The 21,851-nt window shown below is 37.5% G+C and overlaps 1 protein-coding gene across 1 annotated transcript in view; it reads right to left on the reverse strand.

Annotated features, from left to right (window-relative positions):
- MAP2K4 (mitogen-activated protein kinase kinase 4) overlaps nt 1-21,851 on the reverse strand; it is a 128,779-nt gene that overhangs the window by 19,984 nt on the left and 86,944 nt on the right. Inside the window, 3 exon segments of the mRNA XM_058283463.2 lie at nt 9,486-9,613; nt 17,076-17,127; nt 19,013-19,132. Of these exon segments, the coding sequence (XP_058139446.1) occupies nt 9,486-9,613; nt 17,076-17,127; nt 19,013-19,132 (300 nt within the window).

Here is a 21,851-nt window from a genome sequence, read left to right on the forward strand (position 1 = left end):
TCTCGTTCTTTTTTCTTTATGCTGTTTTATTTGTTATTATTTAGTATAAATAAAATACTCAGATGTAGCTGTTGTTTAGGCATGTATTTTATCCAGTCACTTTTATTTATTTACATTTTTGATGGCTATTATCAGGCATTATTTTATATTTAATATAGGCACAATACATAATCTAAAGACACAAAAGCATATGAGCAAAAATTTAATCATCTTCCCACCATGATCCCCTAGCCACCCAGAGACAACTACCATTTCCTACCCTGTGTGTGTCCTTATGTAAGTATGTGTGTGTGTAATAGCACTATGCAATATACACAGTTCTGCACCTTGTTCTAAAAGGTATACCTCTGGCTGCTCTGTTGAAAATAAGACTGCAGTGGAAAAAAAGGCATACACAGGAAGACCAGTAGTCTGAACCCTTGAGCACTGGAAATTTTAAGAAACGATGAGTTCTGGGTATATCTTAAAAGTTAAGCTGATAGTACTTGTTAATGGGCCAGAAGTGGTACACAGAAAATAGAAAGGACTGAAAGATGACTCCAAGGTTTTTGTTCTGAGCAACTGGAAGGCAGGAATTGCTTTTTACTGAAATATACTGGTATTTACTGAACTAAGAGGAGGCAGCTCACAGATTTTGTAGAGAGCAGAGAGATGGCAGGAGATCACCTGTCTGTATTAGACTTGTTAATCTGCAATTTCTAATTGAATCTTGAAGGTGAAATAAAAGAGGAAGCTAGATATATGATTTTGGAATTCACAGATGTGCAAAAGATAAAATACATTACAGAGCATCTACTAAGTGCAAGGCACAGCACATAACTGATCAAAATAAAAGATGGTCTTTACATTCTTAAGACTAGATGAACTCACCAAGGGAATTTGGGTCATTAAGAGAAGGAAAGATATTGAATATTCAAGTCATGGGGCTCACTACCATATAGAGATGAGAAATCTGAGGATCCAGCTAACCAAGGTAGAAGAACAAGCCAGTGAGGGAGCCAAGAAAAGGTAATATTTTGGACACCAAATGATGAAAGTGTTTCAAGAATACAGTATTTTAAACATTGCAGGGAAGGTCAAGGAATATTATGACTATGAATTGACCATTACAGATATGGCAACATAGATAGGGTAGGATGAATTATGTACCCCAGAAAAATATATATTCTTAATCTTAACCCCATTCCTGTGTGTGTGAATCCATTGTAAATAGAACCTTTGAAGATGCTATCTTTAGGTAAAGTATGGCCAACCAAATCAGGATGGATGTTCATCCTATTACTGGAAGCCTAATAAAAACAGAGCCTCCTCGGAAGTGGACTTGGCCCAGTGGTTAGGGCATCCGTCTACCACATGGGAGGTCCACAGTTCAAACCCCGGGCCTCCTTGACCCATGTGGAGCTGGCCCATGCGCACTGCTGATGCGCACAAGGAGGGACCTGCCACGCAGGGGTGTCCCCGCGTAGGGGAGCCCCACGCACAAGGAGTGCGCCTCGTAAGGAGAGCCGCCCAGCACGAAAGAAAGTGCAGCCTGCCCAAGAATGGTGCCGTACACACGGAGAGCTGACACAACAAGATGACGCAACAACAAAAAAAGAAACACAGATTCTCATGCCGCTGACAACAACAGAAGCAGACAAAGAAGACGACGCAGCAAATAGACACAGAGAACAGACAACCGGGGCGGGGTGGGGGGAAGGGGAGAGAAATAAATAAATAAATAAATCTTAAAAAAAAACAAACAAAACAGAGCCTCCAGGAGGAGCCAGAAGTCAAAGGAACCCAAAAGAGAAAGTAGCCATCACATGTGATGGAAAGGCCAAAAAATCCCAAGGGTTATGAGCCAGCCAGAATGAAACTGACCTGGGAGGAAGCAAGCCTTCTAGCCTCTGAAACAATAAGCCAATAAATTCCTGTTGTTAAGAAAAGCCATTGCAAGGCATTTGTCTTAGCAGCCAGGAAACTAAGACAATAGAAAATATTCTTCACTCTGACAACAGCAGTTTAAGTAGAGTGATAGGCATAAAAGAACCCACTGAATGAGATCAAGAGAAAATGAAAGAAGAGAAAACACTAGAGTTTATAGTCGACAATAAACTTCATGGAAAGAAGAATATATATGGCCGATCTGAAAGAAAAATATTAGGAAGGAGTATTAAGACATCTTGAATAAATGGAGATTAGGGAGGAGGAGTTGCCAAAGGTGGCAAAGTGCTAATAACAGGTTTATGGAAAAATTTATGTTTTTATTGTATATTAACTATTTGTTAAATGGCCTAATAAGTATTCATAATTCCTGTAGACTGAAGAAAAAGTATAAATCTCAACAAAGACAATATACATTTCTATCTCTCAAAAATGGTACCACAGGGAGAATTTCCTGGGAAGATGGTGGAGTAGGGAGCTCCATGACTCACTCCTCCCACAAAAACAGCTAGTAGACAGGTAGACACTGTCAAAAACAACTGTTCTGGGGCTCTAGAAGCCAATGGAGCACTGTGCAGCATCTGGTGAAGAGCTCAATGAAGAAACTGAGAAACTGGATTTTCAAAAATGTGAGTAACTCACTCGGCCGAGGTGGCCAGTGCCCAGCCCCAACTCTCAAGAAGAGGAGCCTTGGGTCCAGTCCCTGGCTGGTGGCTGTGGATGGAGAGGGATGTGGAAACCCTCCTCCCCAAGAACTGAGTGGGACACAGCCAAGCACTTATCACAGCTTTTGATTGGCAGATTTAGATCTCTGTGTCCCAGCTCTGATCTCCCATTGTTTCCCCACTACTCCCAACAGAGATGGCGCCAGTGGAGGTTTAAAGACACACTGCCTCCTTGGGGAGCTGCAGGGAACAGTCTGCTGAAGACTGCCATCTGCTGAGCAGGACAGGAAAGTACACCTTCGGGGACCCAACAAAAAAAGCTTTATTATGGCATCTTTCCTGACAGATCCTCTCCCCAAGGCCCTTTGGAACTGACCTGAACCCTTTTTGTGGGTCTCTGTCTCTATTTTATTTGGGAAATACTGACTTGAGAAAGTACTCTCTGGGTGACTCCAGGAAAAAGCAGCTAGAGGCAGTGAAAGGAGAGGTAAAAAACAAAAACAAAAACCAAACAAAAACGAAAAACTACAGAGATAAAATAAAAACAAACAAAACAGATCAAGATTCCCAAAGAAGAAATACTCTTCTGGCCATGGAACAACTGTACAGAGTAATTTTAAAAGTTGTACCACAGGGAAGCAGAATGTGGCTCCACTGACAGAGGGTCCACCTATCACATGGGAGGTCCAAGGTTCAAACCCAGGGCCTCCTGACCCATGTGGTGAGCTGGCCCATGCACAGTGCTAATGTGCACAAGGAGTGCCATACCACCCAGGGGTGTCCCCTGCGTAGGGGAGCCCCACACGCAAGGACTACGCCCCTCAAGGAGAGCCACCCTGCGCAAAAAAAGCATAGCCTGCCCAGGAGTGGCGTTGCACACATGGAGAGCTGATGCGGCAAGATGATGCAACAAAAAAGAGACACAGATTCCCGTTGCTGCTGACAAGATTACAAACGGACACAGAAGAACACACAGTGAATGGACACAGAAGCAGACAATACAGGAGGAAGGGGAAATAAACAAAATAAATAAATAAAATCTTTAAAAAAAAAATTTATACCACATACCCAGGGCAAAAATCAGATAAAGTAGAGCTGAATAAATCTGATCAACTAAGTGGGCTTAGACTTATTCTAGACTTCTAAAAGTCTAGAATAAGTTGGATAAAAATGTCAAAGAGTCTGTTATTCAACACTGTGCTAGAAAACTAGGAGTTCTAGCTAGAACAATTAGGCAAGGAAAAGGCATCCAAATTGGAAAGGAAGAAGTAAAACTTTCACTATTTGCAGATGACATGATTTTTACATTAAGTCCTGAAAAAAAACTACTGGAACTAATGAGTTCAGCAGAGGCAAAATACAAGATGAACTTGCGAAAATTAGGAGTGTTTCTATATACTAGTAATGAGCAATTTGAGGAGGAAATCAAGAAAAAAACTTCCAAGTACAATAGAAACTAAAAGAATCAAATATCTAGGAATAAATTTAAGCAAGGATGTAAAGGATCTGTACACAGACAACCCCAAAACGTTGCTTAACAAAACCAAAGAAGACCTAAATGAATGGAAAGATATTCAGTGTTCATGGATTTTAAGACTAAAAAGCACTAAGATGTCAATTCTACACGAATTGGTTTATAGGTTCAATGCAAATCTCTATCAAAATTCGAACTACCTACTTTGCAGAAATGGAAAAGCCAATTATTAAATTTATTTGAAAGGGTAAGGAGCTCCAAATAGCCAAAAATATCTTGAAAAAGAAGAATGATGTTGGAAGACTCACACTTTCTGACTTCAAAGCTACAATCATCAAAATAGCATGGTACTAGCATAAAGAAAGATATAGTGACCAAAGGAATTGAACTCTGAGTTCAGAAGCAGACTCTCACATCTATGGCCAATTAATATATATACTGGGGATAAAACCCAAGACCTCATACATGGGACGCAGGCACACAACTACTGAGCTACATCCACTCCCCACTGACAATTGCTTTTTGTTTTTTTTTCCATTTCTTTGGGAAGCAGGCACTCAACCAGTGAGCTACACTCTCTCCCCAATGAGAGTGGGTTTTCTCATTTGTTTTCTTTTGTTTGTTTGTTTGTTTTTAGGAGGTACCAGGGATCAAACCAGGAACCTTGTACACAGGAAGAAGGCACTCAACCACTTGAGCTACATCTGCTCCCCCCAACAGATATTTGACAAGGCTGCTAAGTTCACTCAGGGATAGAACAGTTTCTTCAAAAAACAGTACTGGAAGAACTGGATATCCTTCTATAAAAATAAACTCAAAGTGGATCAAAGACCTAAATATAAGGGCAAGGACCTTAAAACCCCTAGAAGAAAATACAAGAAAGCATCTTCAAGATTTTGTGATAGACAACAGTTTCTTAGATATTACACCCAAAGCACAATGAGGGAAGTGGATGTGGCTCAAGAGATAGAGCATCCGCCTACCATATAGGAGGTCCAAAGTTCAATACCCAGGGCCTCCTGACCTGTACGATGAGTTGGCCAATGCACAGTGCTGATGTGCGCAAGGAGTGCCGGCCCACACAGGGATGCCCCCACGTAAGGGTGTCCCTCACGCAAGGAGTGGCCCCTGTGCAAGGAGAGCTGCCCTGCGTGAAACCACAGCCTGCCCAGAAGTGGTGCCACACACACGGAAAGCTGATGCAGCAAGATGACTCAACAAAAAGAGACAGATCCCCAGTGCCACCTGATGAGAATACAAGTGGACACAGAAGAACACACAGTGAATGGACACAGAGAGCAAACAATGGGGGGGGGGGCGGGGAGAAATAAAAATAAATAAATAAATCTTTAAAAAAAGAAGCACAAGTAATGACATAAAAATTAGATGGATGGAACTTTCTCAAAATTAAAAAATTTGGGGCCTCAAAGGACTTTGTCAAGAAAAAGGCCACCTACTAATCGGAGAAAATACTTGGAAACCACATATCCTATAAGGGTTTAATATCCAGAATATATAAAGAAATCCTACAAATCAATAATACAAAGACAAACAACCCAATTACAAAGTGGGGGAAAGACTTAAATAGTCATTTTTCCGAAGAGGAAATACAAATGGCTAAAAAACACATGAAAAGATGCTTAACATCACTAGCTGTTAGGGAAATGCAAATCAAAACCACAATGAGATATCATTTCATACCTACTAAAATGGCCGCTTTAAAAAAAAAGCAACAGAAAACTAAAAGTGTTAGGATGTGGAGATACAGGAACACTTATTCACTGTTGGTGGGAAGACTGTTTGGTGGTTCCTCAGGAGGCTAAGTGCAGAATTACCATATGATCTGGCAATCCTGCTGCTAAGTATATACCCAGAAGAACTGAAAGCAGGGATGCAAACAGACATTTGCACACTGATGTTGCATTATACATAATTGCCAAAGATGGAAACAACGGAAATGTCCATCAACCGATAGAATACCTATGATAGAATATTATTCAGCTGAAAGAAGGAATGAAGTCCTGAGATATGGATGAACCTTGAGGACATTATGTTGGCTGAAACAAGCCTGACACAAAAGAACAAATGTATGATCTTCCTAATATGAACTAATTATAATAAGCAAACAGAATTTAGAATATAGCTCACTAGAGGTAGAATGGGAAGAGAGAATGGGGAGCTGATGCTTAATTTGTGCAGAATTTCTAATGAGCTTGATTTTTAAGTGTTTGGAAATAGAGGTGTTGGTAGTACATTATTGTGAGTGTAATTACATCACTGAATTATGTGTGTGAATGTGGTTGAGGGACAATTTCGTATATTACTAAAAAGAAAGCTAGAGGATAAAACATGGGACTGTACAACACAGTGAACCCTACTGTGGACAATGAGTGTGGTTAATACAAATATATTAATAAAAACGTTCTTTCATTAACTATAATAAAAGTACATCATTATTACAAGGTGTTAATAATAGGGCAGTATATGAGAAAAAATATACCTCATGCAAACTAGAGACCATAGTTAACAGTAATACTTTAATATTCTTTCATCAATTTTAACAAAGGTACCACATCAATGCAAAGTGTCAATAACAGGGGTATATGGAAGTGTAATTTTTACATGACTTTTACGTAAACCTACAACTTTTCTAACTAAAAAAAAATGCTGCCATATTCACAGATCATAAAAGACCTCAAGGGAAGCAGATGTGGCTCAACCAGTTGGGTGCTTGCCCACCACATGGGAGGTCCCAGGTTCGAGTTCCAGTGCCTTCTAAAGATGAGCAGACACCACTCCAGCTGCCATGAGCTAGACGTCGCACCCACCACAATGACCAGATGCCTGAAAACAAGCAGATGCTACAAACCAGCAGACACCACAGCCTGCAGGGAGCAGATGTGGCTCAGGCCACTGGGCACTTGTCTCCTATGTGGGAAATCCTGGGTTTAGTTCCTGATGCCTCCTTTAGAAGACGAGCAAACAATGAGCAGGCAGAAAAGAGAACCATCTGGGGGAGAGGGAGGAATTTAAAAAAATAAAGTAAATAAATAAATCTTAAAAAAAAAAGACCTCAAGCCACTTGGAGGCTTTTGAAAATCAGTGCTGATTACATTCTTGTTCATCTACATAGTCCTTGAAAGGGAATATTTCATTTAGTACAATAAAGATTAGAGGCAGAGAGTTTATTATCAGCTTGCTTACTCCAAAGCTGAAAAAAGGTTAGCAGGGGAAAATCCCTACATCTCCTGGACCTGTAAACCTATTTCTACACTAAAACTGAAAGCCTGCTTCTTCCTTTAACACTTACCCAAATTCAAAACATTTTACTCTATTTGGGCTGCAATTCCTTTTTTTTTTTTAAAGATTCATTTTTTTTTATTTATTTCTCTCCCCTTCCCCTCGTTGCCTGCTTTCTGTGTCGATTCGCTGTGTTTTTCTGTGTCCACTTGCATTCTTGTCAGCGGCACCGGGAATCTGTGCTTCTTTTTGTTGTGTCATCTTGTTGCATCAGTTCTCCACGTGTGCAGTGCCACTCCTGGGAATAGCTGAGCTTTTCTTGCACAGGGAGGCTCTTATGGGGTATGTGGGGCTCCCGTAAGTGGGGGACACCCCTGCATGGCATAGCACTCCTTACGCGCATTAGCGCTATACATGGGCCAGCTCATTACACGGGTCAGGAGGCCCTGGGTTTGAACCCTGGAACTCCCATGTGGTAGGTGGATGCTCTATCAGTTGAGCCAAATCCACTTCCCTGCAATTCCATTTTTTGAGGCATTTTAAAATTTTATTTCTTTCTAATTTTAGCCAATCATTCGCAGCAGAATCACTTTCCTAACCTTGGTATGCAGACAAGCCCTAGGACAAAAGTTTATGTTTAATTCTCAGGGCATTATTATTAAATATGTAAATTATATGATTTCCCACACGTTCCTTGTCTAAATTTTTTGTAAATTTCTTGGTGTTTGACTTCGTAATAAATGCAAGAGCTTCTGAATTCCTACAAGAATCTGCCTGGTTGGCCAAAATCCACAAATTCCTTAAATGAAAACACTCACACACATATACCTCTTAGGTTTTAATTTGTAGAAAAGATGACATGTAAAAATAGAAAACAGAACAATAAAGGCTAATGAAAAATTCAATAATTCTAATATATTGTCAATAAAGGAAAATTTGCAAATATAAATGACCAAAATATAAACAGGCAACGGAACATATACAAATAATATATGTAATACTGTTTCTTGTTTTATTTACAGATGGACAGATAAATAAATGAAGAACTGTTGATGTAAAATTTACTTTCAAATGATCTCAAAAATAAAATTTATTCGATGAACAGATAAATGGATTAAGAACTGTTGATGTAAAATTTACTTTCAAATGATCTCAAAAATAAAATTTATTCAAGTCTTTAAAATAACTGAGAAGTTTGGGGTAGCACTACACCTAATTATCTTTAAACAAGTCACAGAAACTGTAATAGATAGCCTATAATTTTTCTAACTTTTCTATTTGTTTATAGCACTGGTTTCACACACGAGAGAAAAACTGTATTCAATTCTAAGCTAAATTTTTTTTAAGAGTTGTTTTAAAGGAGGCTATGAAGACTGAAGAGACTGCTGACAGGAATGAGAAATCTTATCTATTACCATTTATAGTAGTGTGCTAGTCCTTCAAGAACCATGAACACATTAAAGAAAGACACCAAACCTAGGAAAATGCTTAAAAATAGATAATAAACTTCAAATTCAAATATACATAAAATCCAGACTGTAGTATAAAAAAAAATGGTGTAAGATGAGTTTATGTGTGTGAGGCCAGTGTAGTTTTTCTCCCTGGCTGGAACAAGGCTTCAGGTTAGGAAATGTTGGGGATTTCTATCCTTGTAATTGTTAGTGTCGTTCATCCAGAAGGAACTAACAAGAGTCAAACACTACTTCGGATTCTATAAGATATAATGAGTTCTGCTAGGAACTGAAGCCTTCTCCCATTTTCTTAACTGGAAATAACATCATTTAGTGGTTTAGGACACACTATCAACATGTACTGATTATCTGCTTCAGTCAAGGCATACTAGATGCTAGATATACACAGAAAACTTCTGAGAACTTATGATTGGGTTACTTAGATGAATTGAAGATAATACAAAAATATCACCAGAGAAGACCACAAATGCTAAGTGCCAAAAAAGAGGAATAGGGTAAAACAATTAATGCCATAGAGTTTTCACTAGGATAATTTTGTGAAGCTTTATGGAGAAGATGGAACTTGCTCTTGGTCTTTAGGGGAGAGTAAAATAATCCAGGACATGAAACTGCATAACCAATGACAGGTTCCTCAGAAGTATAACAACAAAGGTCACAGGTTCTCTATGCAATGACTACTAAGCAAGAAAACTTGGACTTTTCACTTACTGCCATGTATGGCCTACACCCAGCATCTCTTGTCTTGGCAATGGAATCCACAAGCTGTCCACTGATGCCAAAGTCACAGAGTTTAATATTTCCACTTCTGTCCAGAAGAATATTGGAAGGTTTGATATCTGCAAGAGAGACAAGTCATTCAGTATAAGAGTAATCAATCAAATGAACTAGATTCTAAAACAATGAAAAACCAGACTACAATAAGTCCTTCAACTTGGATATCTAAGAAGCAGCAAAACGTCTTCGTTTATCACATGCAATCATTACTCCTGTTTTAACAGGTAACTTTAACGACTAGAATCATCAAAGCAAAGTCATTTTTACCAGCAACAACTTAACAATCCATAAGGTATAGATGGAGGTTTTCTCTTAATATCGTCATGTTTATAAAACAGATTTGTTATGTTTTTCTCTACTGAAAATGAGAAATTGTGTTTCATCAAGATGCTTGTATTCATTTACTTGTTTCAAATTCAGTAGAGTTAATACAAAAGACTTAATTTAAGAAATATGAAATTATCAGTTTGCTGAGCTATTTTAAAATACGTGACAAAGGCTACAATATTAAGGTATACAAATGATAAACTCACAATTTAGTTAAAGACTTATCTAGCTTAAAAATATCCAGTACAAAACAACAAATAAAAAACAAAAACAAAAAAACAGAAAAAAGCATCCAGTACAGGGCCTTTGAGCAACAGCTACGGTCAGGCGGCAGTCAGCACAGGTTACAGACTTAAAATAGAATGTGGGGGAACAGATGTGGTTAAGCACTTGAGCGCCTGCTTCCCACATGAGAGGCCCTGGGTTCAATTCCCCAGTGCCTCCTAAAAACAAACAATAAGCAAACAAATGAAAAAACACAACTCAGTGGCTCAAAGGTTACGTGTCAGCTTCCTGTATACAAGGTCCAGGGTTCAATCCCTGGTTCCAGTACCTCAAAAAAATAAATAATAAACAAACAAACAAATAATAGAATGTGGACCTAAAGATCCAGAAACACCCCCTTCCTTTGAAGATTTTTAACAAATTAATAAGAGTGAAATTAATAGTTCTAATGGAGTGGACTGAAGAATCATATTAGTGCTAACAAAATGGCAGAACTCCTAAAGCATCCAAGTTGTCCCGTTAGTTAGGCTTTGGCATTTGATGATGTCTAAAGAAAATATGCAACTCCCTCAGCTGCCTGACGGACAGTGTTACAGCAACTAATCAAGAAGAAAAACCACACGCCCTCCCCCCACCCATTCAATTTAAGCAGTTTTCATTTTTCACAGTAGTAAATTTTTTAGATACATCTTGTGGACCTCAAAGTACTGGAAAGGAAGTTCCCATTCAAAGGTATTTTATCTTAAGAAAATGTAAATGGTACTAAATTTTTGTTCATTTGAAATATATAAGTTGTGCTATAACAAGAAAACTTGGAATCAGAAAAGCAAAGGTTCAAAATCTGGGCTTGAAAATTACAATATGACCTTGGTAAGCTACTTGACTTCTTTTAGCAACCACAGTTTTCTCACTACTAAATGGAAATAATAATTCCTACTTTATAGGGTTGTAAAGATTAAAACACTTAATGCAGTACATGAACATTATTTATAATAAATGCAGCCATATAATTATCTCACACTGAGAGATTTTGCTGGTCTTAGATGGCTTCATTCAGTTTTTCCCAACCAAACCATTCCTCAATTCCTTGAGAAGTCAGATTAAGCTGGTGTACTTTCCCTCTAAATTGAAAAAGTCAAATGCCTTAATTTGGTTCTCCAGGTCTTATACTCACACTGCAACCAAGCTGCCCCCTAGGTTATCACTCCTAACAGCTCTTCCTTACTAATAATCAACCAAATACCAGAACATGCCAACCCACTATCTGGTCAATTCTTCCCCTTTGCCCACTAATTCTCTATTAATCCTTCTAATCATTTCATTGTCACTCTCATGGCTCAAAGAATAAAAAGATATATAAGCATAAGATACAGAAAACATCTGTAGGTAACTCAAAAGATGACCTACAAAAAACCCAGAAAAAAAGCCCTAACCATTGCTGGCAGAGCTGATTGCTTATCAAACATCCATTCCTAACCACCTCTCCTTTCGAAAGTAACCAGGATTTTGTTGAGGTACCACTCTCCTTTCTGTAGCTCTATCCACACCTCGAAAAAATGGTTCCTATTGGTATAGGCTGATCAGGGTGGTCTCATACTCCCTGCCAGTGACTATTTTAGGTAAGGGCATACAGGCAATTCTAGTGAATGAGACAAGAGAAAATATTAGAGACATATCAGGGAAGTTTCCCTGATCCTAAGACAGCCACACAGGAAAAGACAGCCTCTTCTTTAGGAGGCTGACATGTCTAGATGTAATATTCAAAACTGCTATAGTTGTTACTACCCTGAAAATGAAGCCAATATATTAATGAAGGCAAAGCCAAGAGATGAGCACTTGAGTTCTAATCATATTGTGCTTGAAGTAGCCCTGTCTTTGGACTTAAGATTATGACAGATAACGAATTTCCTTAATGTTCAAGCCAGTCAGGATTTTCTGTTACTTATTATCAAAAGAACTCTTAATTGCAGCAAAAAAAAGAAAAGGGGGGTGGAGGTAGGGCAAAAAAAAAACCCTAACAAATCCTAATTATAAATTTATCATTTTCTGTAGTAACAAAAAACCAAAGTTACTCTTTAGGCCTTTTTCTTATATACAACTACTCCCTGGGAAGTATCTTAGTGCTTTACTATGATTAGTGGGTATCCCTAAGCTAATTCTCAAATGCTCTAAAGGTGACACTTGCATAATGTCAAAATACAGCTGAAGAGGAGGGGGAAAAAACAAGACAAAAACAAGATGATTCAAGAAAAACAAAAGAATTTTGGTGAGGGACCTAATCTTATATGATTTTAGGCAAAAAGAGAAAAACAATCAAGCTTACTAAGGTTATTTTTAACAACCATTAAGTCAGGCTTCCATACAAAAAGAAAAGAGCAAAAGTAAATGAAATATTTCAATAACATTTAAGTTAATTTCAGTGGACCAATCTCAACCATAAACTAAAATTACTTAGGTAAATGCTCCACTTGCTAATTTTTTCAACCACTAGAGACCATGTTTCTTAGAATTTAAGTGTTCTCAATTCTCTGAATTTGAGTTTTTACTTTCCATCCCATTTACTGTCAGGATGAATCATTCACACACTGTCACAAATTATCTTCAGTTTGTCCATTACAAATATACAAGGGTAGTGAAACTGTGCACTTCAAAGCCATTCCCTCACTACTCCGAGTCTAACAATGATAAAGCATTTGCCAAATTAAATTCAAGATTCCCAAGGTGTTTAACAACAAAAACACAACCCAATTTAAAGGAACAAAGCAGTTGAAGAGACATTTCTCCAAAGATGATACACAAATGGCCAATAAACCATTAAAAGGTATCAGTGCTATTAGACATGAGGAAAATGTAAATCAGATCACAATGAGCTATCACTTCGCGTCCACTATAATGCCTATTATTAAAAAGAAAAAACAGGGAGTGGGTGTAGCTCAGTTAGTTGAGCACCTGTTTCCCATGTACAAGATCCCAGGTTCAATCCCCAGTACCTCACTAAAAAAAAAAAAAAAAAAAAAGAGAAAAAGAAATTAACAAGTTCTGGTGAGAATGCAGAGAAACAGAAAACCTCATACACTGTTGGTAGGAATGTAAAATTATGTGGCCACTGTGGAAGGAGTCCAGCAATTACTCAAAAGGCTAAGCACAGAACTACCACATGATCCAACAATCTCACTATTAGGTTTATACCCCAAAGAACTGAAAGCAATTGAAATTCATAGAAGCATTATGATGTTCATAATGCATTATTCATAATAGCCAATAGATAGAAGCCAACCAAGTGTCTAGCAGAAGAAGACTGGATAAGCAAAATGAGGTATATCCATAAAATGGAATATTAGGGAAGTGGACTTGGCCCAGTGGTTAGGGCGTCCGTCTACCACATGGGAGGTCTGCGGTTCAAACCCCGGGCCTCCTTGACCCGTGTGCAGCTGGCCCATGTGCACTGCTGATGCGCACAGGAGTGCCGTGCCACACAGGGATGTCCCCCACGTAGGGAAGCCCCATGCACAAGGAGTGCACCCCATAAGGAGAGCTGCCCAGCACAAAAGAAAGTGCAGCCTGCCCAAGAATGGTGCCACACACATGGAGAGCTGACACAAGATGACGCAACAAAAAGAAACACAGATTCCTGGTGCCGCAGATATGGATAGAAGCAGTCACAGAAGAACACGCAGTGAATGGACACAGAGAGCAGACAACTGGGGGGGTGGGAAGGGGTGGAGAGAAATAAATAAAATAAAATTTTTAAAAAAGAGCTAGTTTTTAAAAAAAAGGAATATTAGCATTCAAAAGTACTGACGTTCTGGCCCTACCCTGAATAAGATGGTAGAGTGAGACACTTGGGCTCTGTCCCCCACACAGAAACTTTGAACAATCAGGAAGAACTAGCAGAATCATCTTCTTCAGGGCTCCAGAAAACCATTAAAGTACTACTGTAACAAGATGAGCAAGGAATCAAGAACAAGACAACTTAAAAGTGGTAGGATCTCATGGTGCACTGTCTGGCCCCTCTCTGTTTCTGGACACAGAGCCAGCGCACACACCCAGTGTGGATCCCGGATCTCATTTCAGAGGGAGCAGAAAAATGCTCCTGTACATACTAGGAGCATATATGTCTGCCCAATCCGTCTGGTGATGGCCTGAGGGACTCACCATCCCAGAAATTGGCCTACATTCAGAAGGCAGCTCAGAGAGCTCCCGTACAGAATGCTGTGGGAAAGCAGTCAGGTCATGCTGCTTGAAACAAGGAATTGCTGGCTGTAGAACATACAGTGCAGTGCACAGACGGTAGGGAAACTGACTCTAAGAGAAGAGGAGACATTTGCAAGTGCATAAATGGGGGAGTTTCTAGGCCATAAACACATGCCCAGACAACACTCTGCACAGGAAGGATCAAGGAGGTTCCAAGGCTTTGGCCTAGAGTTACCCCATGCAACCCGATATATGGAAGAACTCTGCAAGAGAGCAGTCGCACAGGTCAATCTCCAAATACTGGGAAAGGTGTCTTCTTTTTAGGTTTGATAAAGGATTACAAAAAATACAATGAAAGAGGACGTGATGGCCCTCGCAAAGGAGAAAATTAAAGCATTAGAAAGCATCAATGAGTGAGACAAGACCAGGGACATTCTAAAAAAGGGCTTTTAAGAAATGGTCCTAATATGCACAAAGAGAAACTAAAGGAAACATGGACAAGAGCTAAAGGTAATTAAGAGAATGGCAGATGAACACAAAAAGAATATTTAAATATAGAGATGGATATTATGAAAAGGAACCAAACAGGGCTGAAAACCACAATAACAGAAATTTTAAATTCCCTAGAGGGAGAGGTATTCGATAGCATATTAGAGCTGACAAAAGAATAAATCAGTGAACTTGAAGATAAGACCATTGAAAGTATCCACTCTGAGGAACAGAAAGAGGAAAGAATGAAGAAACGTGAACAGAGCCTGCGTAACCTGTGAGACACCATCAAAGCATACTAATATACACATTGTGGTAGTCCTAGAAAGAGAAGAAAGAGAAGGGGGAGAGAGTACTCAAGGAAATAATGGCTGAAAACATCACAAATTTAACACAACATGAATGCACACATTCAAGATGCTCAACAAACTCCAGAAAGGATAAACTCAAGTAGACCTATGCCATGGCATATTATAATCAGACTACTAAATGCCAAATACAAAAAGAGAATTCTGAAAGCTGCAAGAAAGAAGCAACAGACCATGTATGAAAGAGGCTCAATAAGATTAACTGTTGATTTCTCCCTGGAACCACAGAAGCAAGAAGGTAGTGGGATGATATATTTAAAGTGCTGGAAACAAAAAGGTACCACCCAAGAATTCTATAGCCAGCAAAACTGTCTTTCAAAAAAGAGGAAAAGATTGAGACACTCCCAGGTAAGCAGAAGCTGGCCCTACAAGAGATGTTAAAGAGAGTTCTGCAGGTTCAAAAGAAAAGGTAATAGATAATAAATCGAAACTGCAAGAAAAAATAAAGATCTCCAGTGACAGTCTGACACAGGTAAATATAAATGTCAATATTATTTGTATTTTGAGTTCATTTTTGCTTCCTATATTATCTAAAAGGCAAATACACAAAATGTAATGAAAAATTAGTGGTTTTGAACCCATGAGGTATAATAATGTAAGCTGTAACAAGACCTACATAAAGGTGGGGCAATGGAGGTATTAGGAGCGTAATTTGTATATCCTATTGAAATTAAGTTATATATATAAAAGCAAATGAGACCATACAGAATTAGGATATTGAATTTAAGTTACAACAAAGGAAATACTGGAGAATACAAAAGCTTAGAGACAGAAAATAGAGTACAAAAGTTGCTGGAGGGATGGAGTGGGGGTCATACATAATGGGTGTAGGGTTTCTATCCAGGGACATGGGAAAGTTTCAGCAATATTTTGAGAGTACCACAATATTGCAAATGTAATTAAATCCCACTGAAGGGTATCACTTGGGAATAAGTGAGATGAGAAAGTGTATATGTATACATGTTCACACATTTAAAAGAAGAAAAGAAAGAACTAAATAGACAATGAAGATTAAATGCAATATGTGATCCTGGATGGGATATAGCAAAGGAAGAGAAAAGGCTCAAAGGGACATTATGGGGACATATGAAAAAACTGGAAACTGGAAAGTAGACTATAATCTTCCCATCAATGTTAATGTTAATTTTTTTAAGTTGATTCCTGTACTTAAAGTGTTTATATAAGCGAATATCCTTGTTATTAGGAAAATGTTCGGGAATATACTATGTTCTCAAGGAGCAAGATGTATACAACCTACTCTCAAATGTTCAGTATATAGACAGACAAGATGGAATGATGTGACAAATGTCAAAACTGGAAGATCTGGACACAGGGATGAGGATAGGCTGAGCTCTCTGTGTGGATTCTATATTATTTTTACAACTGTCCTATAAATTTGAAATTATTTTAAAATTAAAACTTTAAGGGGGAAAAATGACTAATTAGTGCCTTCCTAAATTTGGTGGTCAATAGATCTACATCAAATGTTTGAATCTGGAACTGTGTATAAGAAGGTCAAGATCCCTATTTTCATAACTGGAGGATGCTTTAAAGGAATTTCAATGTACAACACGAAAGGATCTCCTTCAATTTACAGAAAATATCCGCTTAAAAATAAATGCCTTTAAAATGCTCATGGAAACTATGGCTTAGATTCTTTTTTGAATATCCATAGGAACATTTCAGTGCCTTATTTATATACACAGAGAACACTAATTATCAGGCAAATGAATAATTATTTTTTCATCTAAGAGTAACAAAATTTGCAGCAAACTAAAGTTTTGGGGTACACAAAGTATTTTTTAAATGGTAATATGATTTTCGGAAAGCATATACTCTGACATTGTGATTTTTAATCAGTTTTTTTCCTATTGGGGAAAAAAAGTTAATTTCCTTTCCACAAAAAATAATTCATACCCACCTCTGTGAATGATTTTCAAGTTTTCTTTTAAGTGGTTTAGTGCTTTCACAGTCTAGCGAGAATAAAGAGAAATGGGATAAACAATCAGTTTCTTTTTAATCAAATAGCACACACAACCGTTTATCATAAATCTATTCCACTTAGCCTTTGGTGGTATTTTAAGGCTACTATTGCATATTTTGTCCATCTTTTTTTATGTTAACTAAAGGTGCTGACTAATGATTTTAGATCAAAAAAACTTAGTTTCCTTTACCTGCTGCTTCTTGACAGCTAAAAAATGTGATTTATAATTTGTTTAATATCATTAAGTAGAACAATGTTTCTTATACCTCTAACTTTTTCAAATAAAAATATTTAGTACAAGGTAGAATAAATGGGCAGGCTACATGATCAACAATAATCTAGTATACTTTCCAAAGACTGAGCTCCTCATAATCATTCACCCTCATTGGGTGCTGGGACTTTAAAGTAATTTTTGCAGAGCCAGAGTATCTGCTAAGCCACTGTGACAATATGAGGGGTCAATCCAGAATTTATCCTATTGCTTTGATCATATTCATGATGAGAAAACTGGAGCTTTCTTCAGAAAGGTAGGGAATAGAGGCTTGAATTAAATTTTCACAGCCTCAAACTAAACAAAAACTAAACAGGCCAACCATTTGCTATAAAAGAATCTCTGCTGTCTTCAAGCTGTTGGGTATCAGGAATGTGAAACACACAAAATTATAACAGCAAATGACTCATAGAAATCCAGCTATACTCATGTCTATGCTTGTGCCTTCACTGGGTTATTAAATTGCAGAAATGAGAAGGTGGTAGAGAGAGAGAAAAGAGATTATTAGATGTAACACTAAGAAATTTTGAATTCTCTGGTTAATATACAGGGTCATCACCAAGACTGGAAACACAGACAAATATGTACTAAATAACTTATTGATAAATATATTGTTCAATATAAATAGATTCTTAGGAGTTTCTGAGAACCTTGCTAATTTTGTGCTTTTAAAAAGAAATGTGAAGCGAATGAGGCTCAAGCAGTTGAGCGCCTGCCTCCCACATGGGAGGTCCCAGGTTTGGTTCCCAGCACCTCCTAAAGAAACAAAGACAAACAAGCAAAATGAAAGAAAGCCAATTTGGGGGAGCTGATGTGGCTCAGTGGTTGAGTGCCTGCTTCCCACACACGAGGTCCTGGGTTCAATACCCGGCCCCAGTACCTAAGAAAAAGAAAAGAAATGGCCTTTTATTCTTTATGGAAAAAAAAAGTTTATAAGCAATCTTTGTCAAATGAAAGATTTATAGCAAGCAAGAAAGTGATCATGGATTCACTTTTAAATAGCAAACACACATGCAAGCAGAATGGCTCTTTTCTTTTTGGTACTGTGGTGAAAGTAATTTGACCAAATTAGTAGCAACCCTGATTCCTGAAATTGCTAGTCAATAATTTAAATAATTTAGACTGAATAGCCCAACTCTTAAGCCACAGGAAATATACTTTGTCTAAAAGCCTCAGTTAAGGTGAATTAAAGGACTGCTTTTTTAAAAAATTAACATAGGGATAATGGATTAATGTAACCTAGTAAAAAATAGTTAAAGCAGCAGGGAAAAATAAACAAAAAGTTGCTTTTTCAAGTCTATTTATAGGATAGTCTGTTAAGATTCATTGTGATTTAAAATGAAAAGAACAGTTAAGTGTCAGTATTTATCTAGACTATATTTCAAAAAGTACTGTTCTAACTTATGTTAACTACCCCAGAGAAGTGACTATCTCTCTTTACCTACTACAAATGATTTTCCTATAAGTTCAATAACATTCTGTGAAGGAGATTCAGATATGTGAATTTAAAATCCTAGCTGTATCTATCTATACATAATTATATACAGAATGAACAAGTTAGCATAATTTTGAAACACAAATAAGAAAAAAAACAGGTACTTACTGCTAAAGTGATTTTGCCTAAAATTTCTTCTGGAATAACATCATCTAATACACTATATACATATTTGTAAAACTTATCAAACGAGGTAGACATGAGTTCCATACAGATCCAACAGTCACCCTACAAAATAACAAACATCTGTTATACATCTTCATTAATCACTACTTGCCTTTACATAAAATCAAAATAAATTAGAGGGGACGCAATCTTACTCTTCCCCCCCCCCCCCGAAACTGGTGATAATCTTTCATCCTTCCTTCATTAAAACAGAAAATTCTCCCATATTTACCAAAATATTTATGTGACTAAAGCCAATCTTCCCCACTCTTAATCGTAAGGAAAGGGACTTATGTATTACTTTTTTAAAACAAATTTCAAATGTTGACACAACTGAGCAAACAATATGAAATATGTGGAAAACTGTTCATTCTCACTAACACAGAAAACTGACTATAGTAATCTTGAGATACAACACAATCTTCTTAAATTAGCAAAAAAGAAAAAATATATACATAGCAAGCCCAATACCACAAGTCCTTGCTCCACTGCCACCTTCTCAATAAGGTCCACTCTAACCTGAGTTCAACTCACCACATGCATCCCACTCTTACCACTCCCTTTCCCTGCTCCGCAGTCTTCTAATATAAAATATAATTTACTTATTCATTATGTTTGTCATCTCTCTTCTCTATGTAAGTGTCACAAGATCAGGGCCTCAATAAATATTTCTTAAATGAATAAATGCTGGCTGTAATCAAACTGAATCAAACACTGCTAGCTGTGTTATAGATTCTTGAAAGCCTATTTGAAGGCAATCTGACAATAAAATTACAGAAATAAATGCATTTATACCCTTTGATAGTCATCCATGAGTGAAAATCTAATAAATATTCCATAAATTACAAAAAGAAAAACAAAACAGTTTATGTGTGATGAATCTGGACTCAGATGGGATCTCCCTTCATAAGACTTTCATGCTAATGTGCTGGAGGTGCAGTTAATGTTGGGGTTTAAGATATATTTAGGGGATTTGAATCTCTGGACTGACAATGTGATAACCAGATCCTGAGCCTCAACAGACTCCAGCACCTACAATCTGATTTATTGGACTTACCACACTCAGCTAAGATGGAGGTGAAGAAGGACAACCACCACACCATGGAGCCTAGAGTGATTACAACTGAAAATGGGAGGATTGCATCCAGCATCCAGGTGGAATCTGAGCCTCCTCTTGACATAAAGGTGCAATGGACACAACCAATCCAGTGTCCACATAGAAGAGGTGGCATTGGATTGGGAAAAGTGGACATAATGGACAAAGGGTATGGGGAAAGGCAGGAAGAGATGAGAGGTGGAGGCGTCTTCGGGACATGGAGCTGCCCTGGATGGTGCTTCAGAGGTAATCACCGGACATTGTAAATCCTCACAGGGCCTACATGATGGAATAGAGGAGAGTATGGGCCATGATGTGAACCAATGTATATGAGGTGCAGAGGTGCCCAAAGATGTACTTACCAAATCCAATGGATGTGTCATGATGATGGGAACGAGTGTTGTTGGGGGGGGGGGAGAGGGGGGGTGGGGGGGTGGGGTTGAATGGGACCTCACATATATATTTTTAATGTAATATTATTACAAAGTCAATAAAAAATAAAAAAAATTAATAAAAAAAAAAAAAAAAAGAAAAACAAAACAAGCAACGACAACAACAAAACTAGAAACCACTGAAATATCTCACAAAAGGGAATGATACATTATTGAATGGATTATCTAAAATTAAATTATTAGGAAAACTATGCAGTTCATGGGAGGTATTCATATATTAAGTGGAAAAGCTAAATATAAGCAGATACCAGGGCTATAATTCTGTAAAGTATGTACAAACATGAACAAATACTACAAGGTACTTTACAAAAGTAAAATAGCTAAGCTATGCTTTTTTATGGTGATCAAAATTAGCTTAAAAGATATGTTGTTACTAATTTATGGATCTGAAGATTTTCTCTTCACTAATCTCCTGCCCCTCATTCCTGATCTAGAGCATTTATATAATCTTATAAATGATATATAATATATATAATCTTATAAATGTTAAGGTAAAATGGCTTGCCGGGAAAAACACAGCTTATCGGTTACAGAGCAAATAATACAATGCAATTTCCCTAATTCTTTTTTCCTATCAAATCCAACAATGCAAGCATATTTAAATTATAGAGAGAAAACATTGTGATGAATATTGAGATGAGAAAAAGGACTCATAAAATAGGACTATCTGCTGGAACATTCAAAAGTTTCACGTAGCTACATGGATTCAGACTGCTTATTTAGAAAGCACATTTAACAGTGAAATTTTACTTATATTTTCTTTAGGTCTTTCTTTTATCTTAATGTCTCTCTTTTTTTCCTTAGAGAACTGTTAAAGAATGGTCCTTACAAAAGACTGAAGTTAACACCCATCCCCATCCAAAACACACACAGGAAATTTTTTTAAAAATCTAAAGACACCACCTTAATAGATTTACTAGAAGTTTCTCTTAGAAAACAATACAACACGTTTAACTCATCTTTTTAGAAAAACAGTAAGGAAGGAACTTAATCGGTGTTATATGAAAGTAGAAATATCACTGACTTTAGAATCTGAAAGGCCTCACTTGTTATATGCTTTCCTACTTACTATTTATGCAAGCTTGAGCTTCTCGATTCCTCATCTGTGAAATGAGAATGGCCCACCATTCTCAATGAACCAAGACAAAGATCAATAGAGTTAAGATATGAAAAGTACAAAATAAAAGGCATGGCACAAGCTAAAATTATAGTTAAAAACTAAGAGGACAACTAA

Source organism: Dasypus novemcinctus, chromosome 21, assembly GCF_030445035.2.
Source record: "Dasypus novemcinctus isolate mDasNov1 chromosome 21, mDasNov1.1.hap2, whole genome shotgun sequence".
NCBI lineage: Eukaryota > Metazoa > Chordata > Mammalia > Cingulata > Dasypodidae > Dasypus > Dasypus novemcinctus.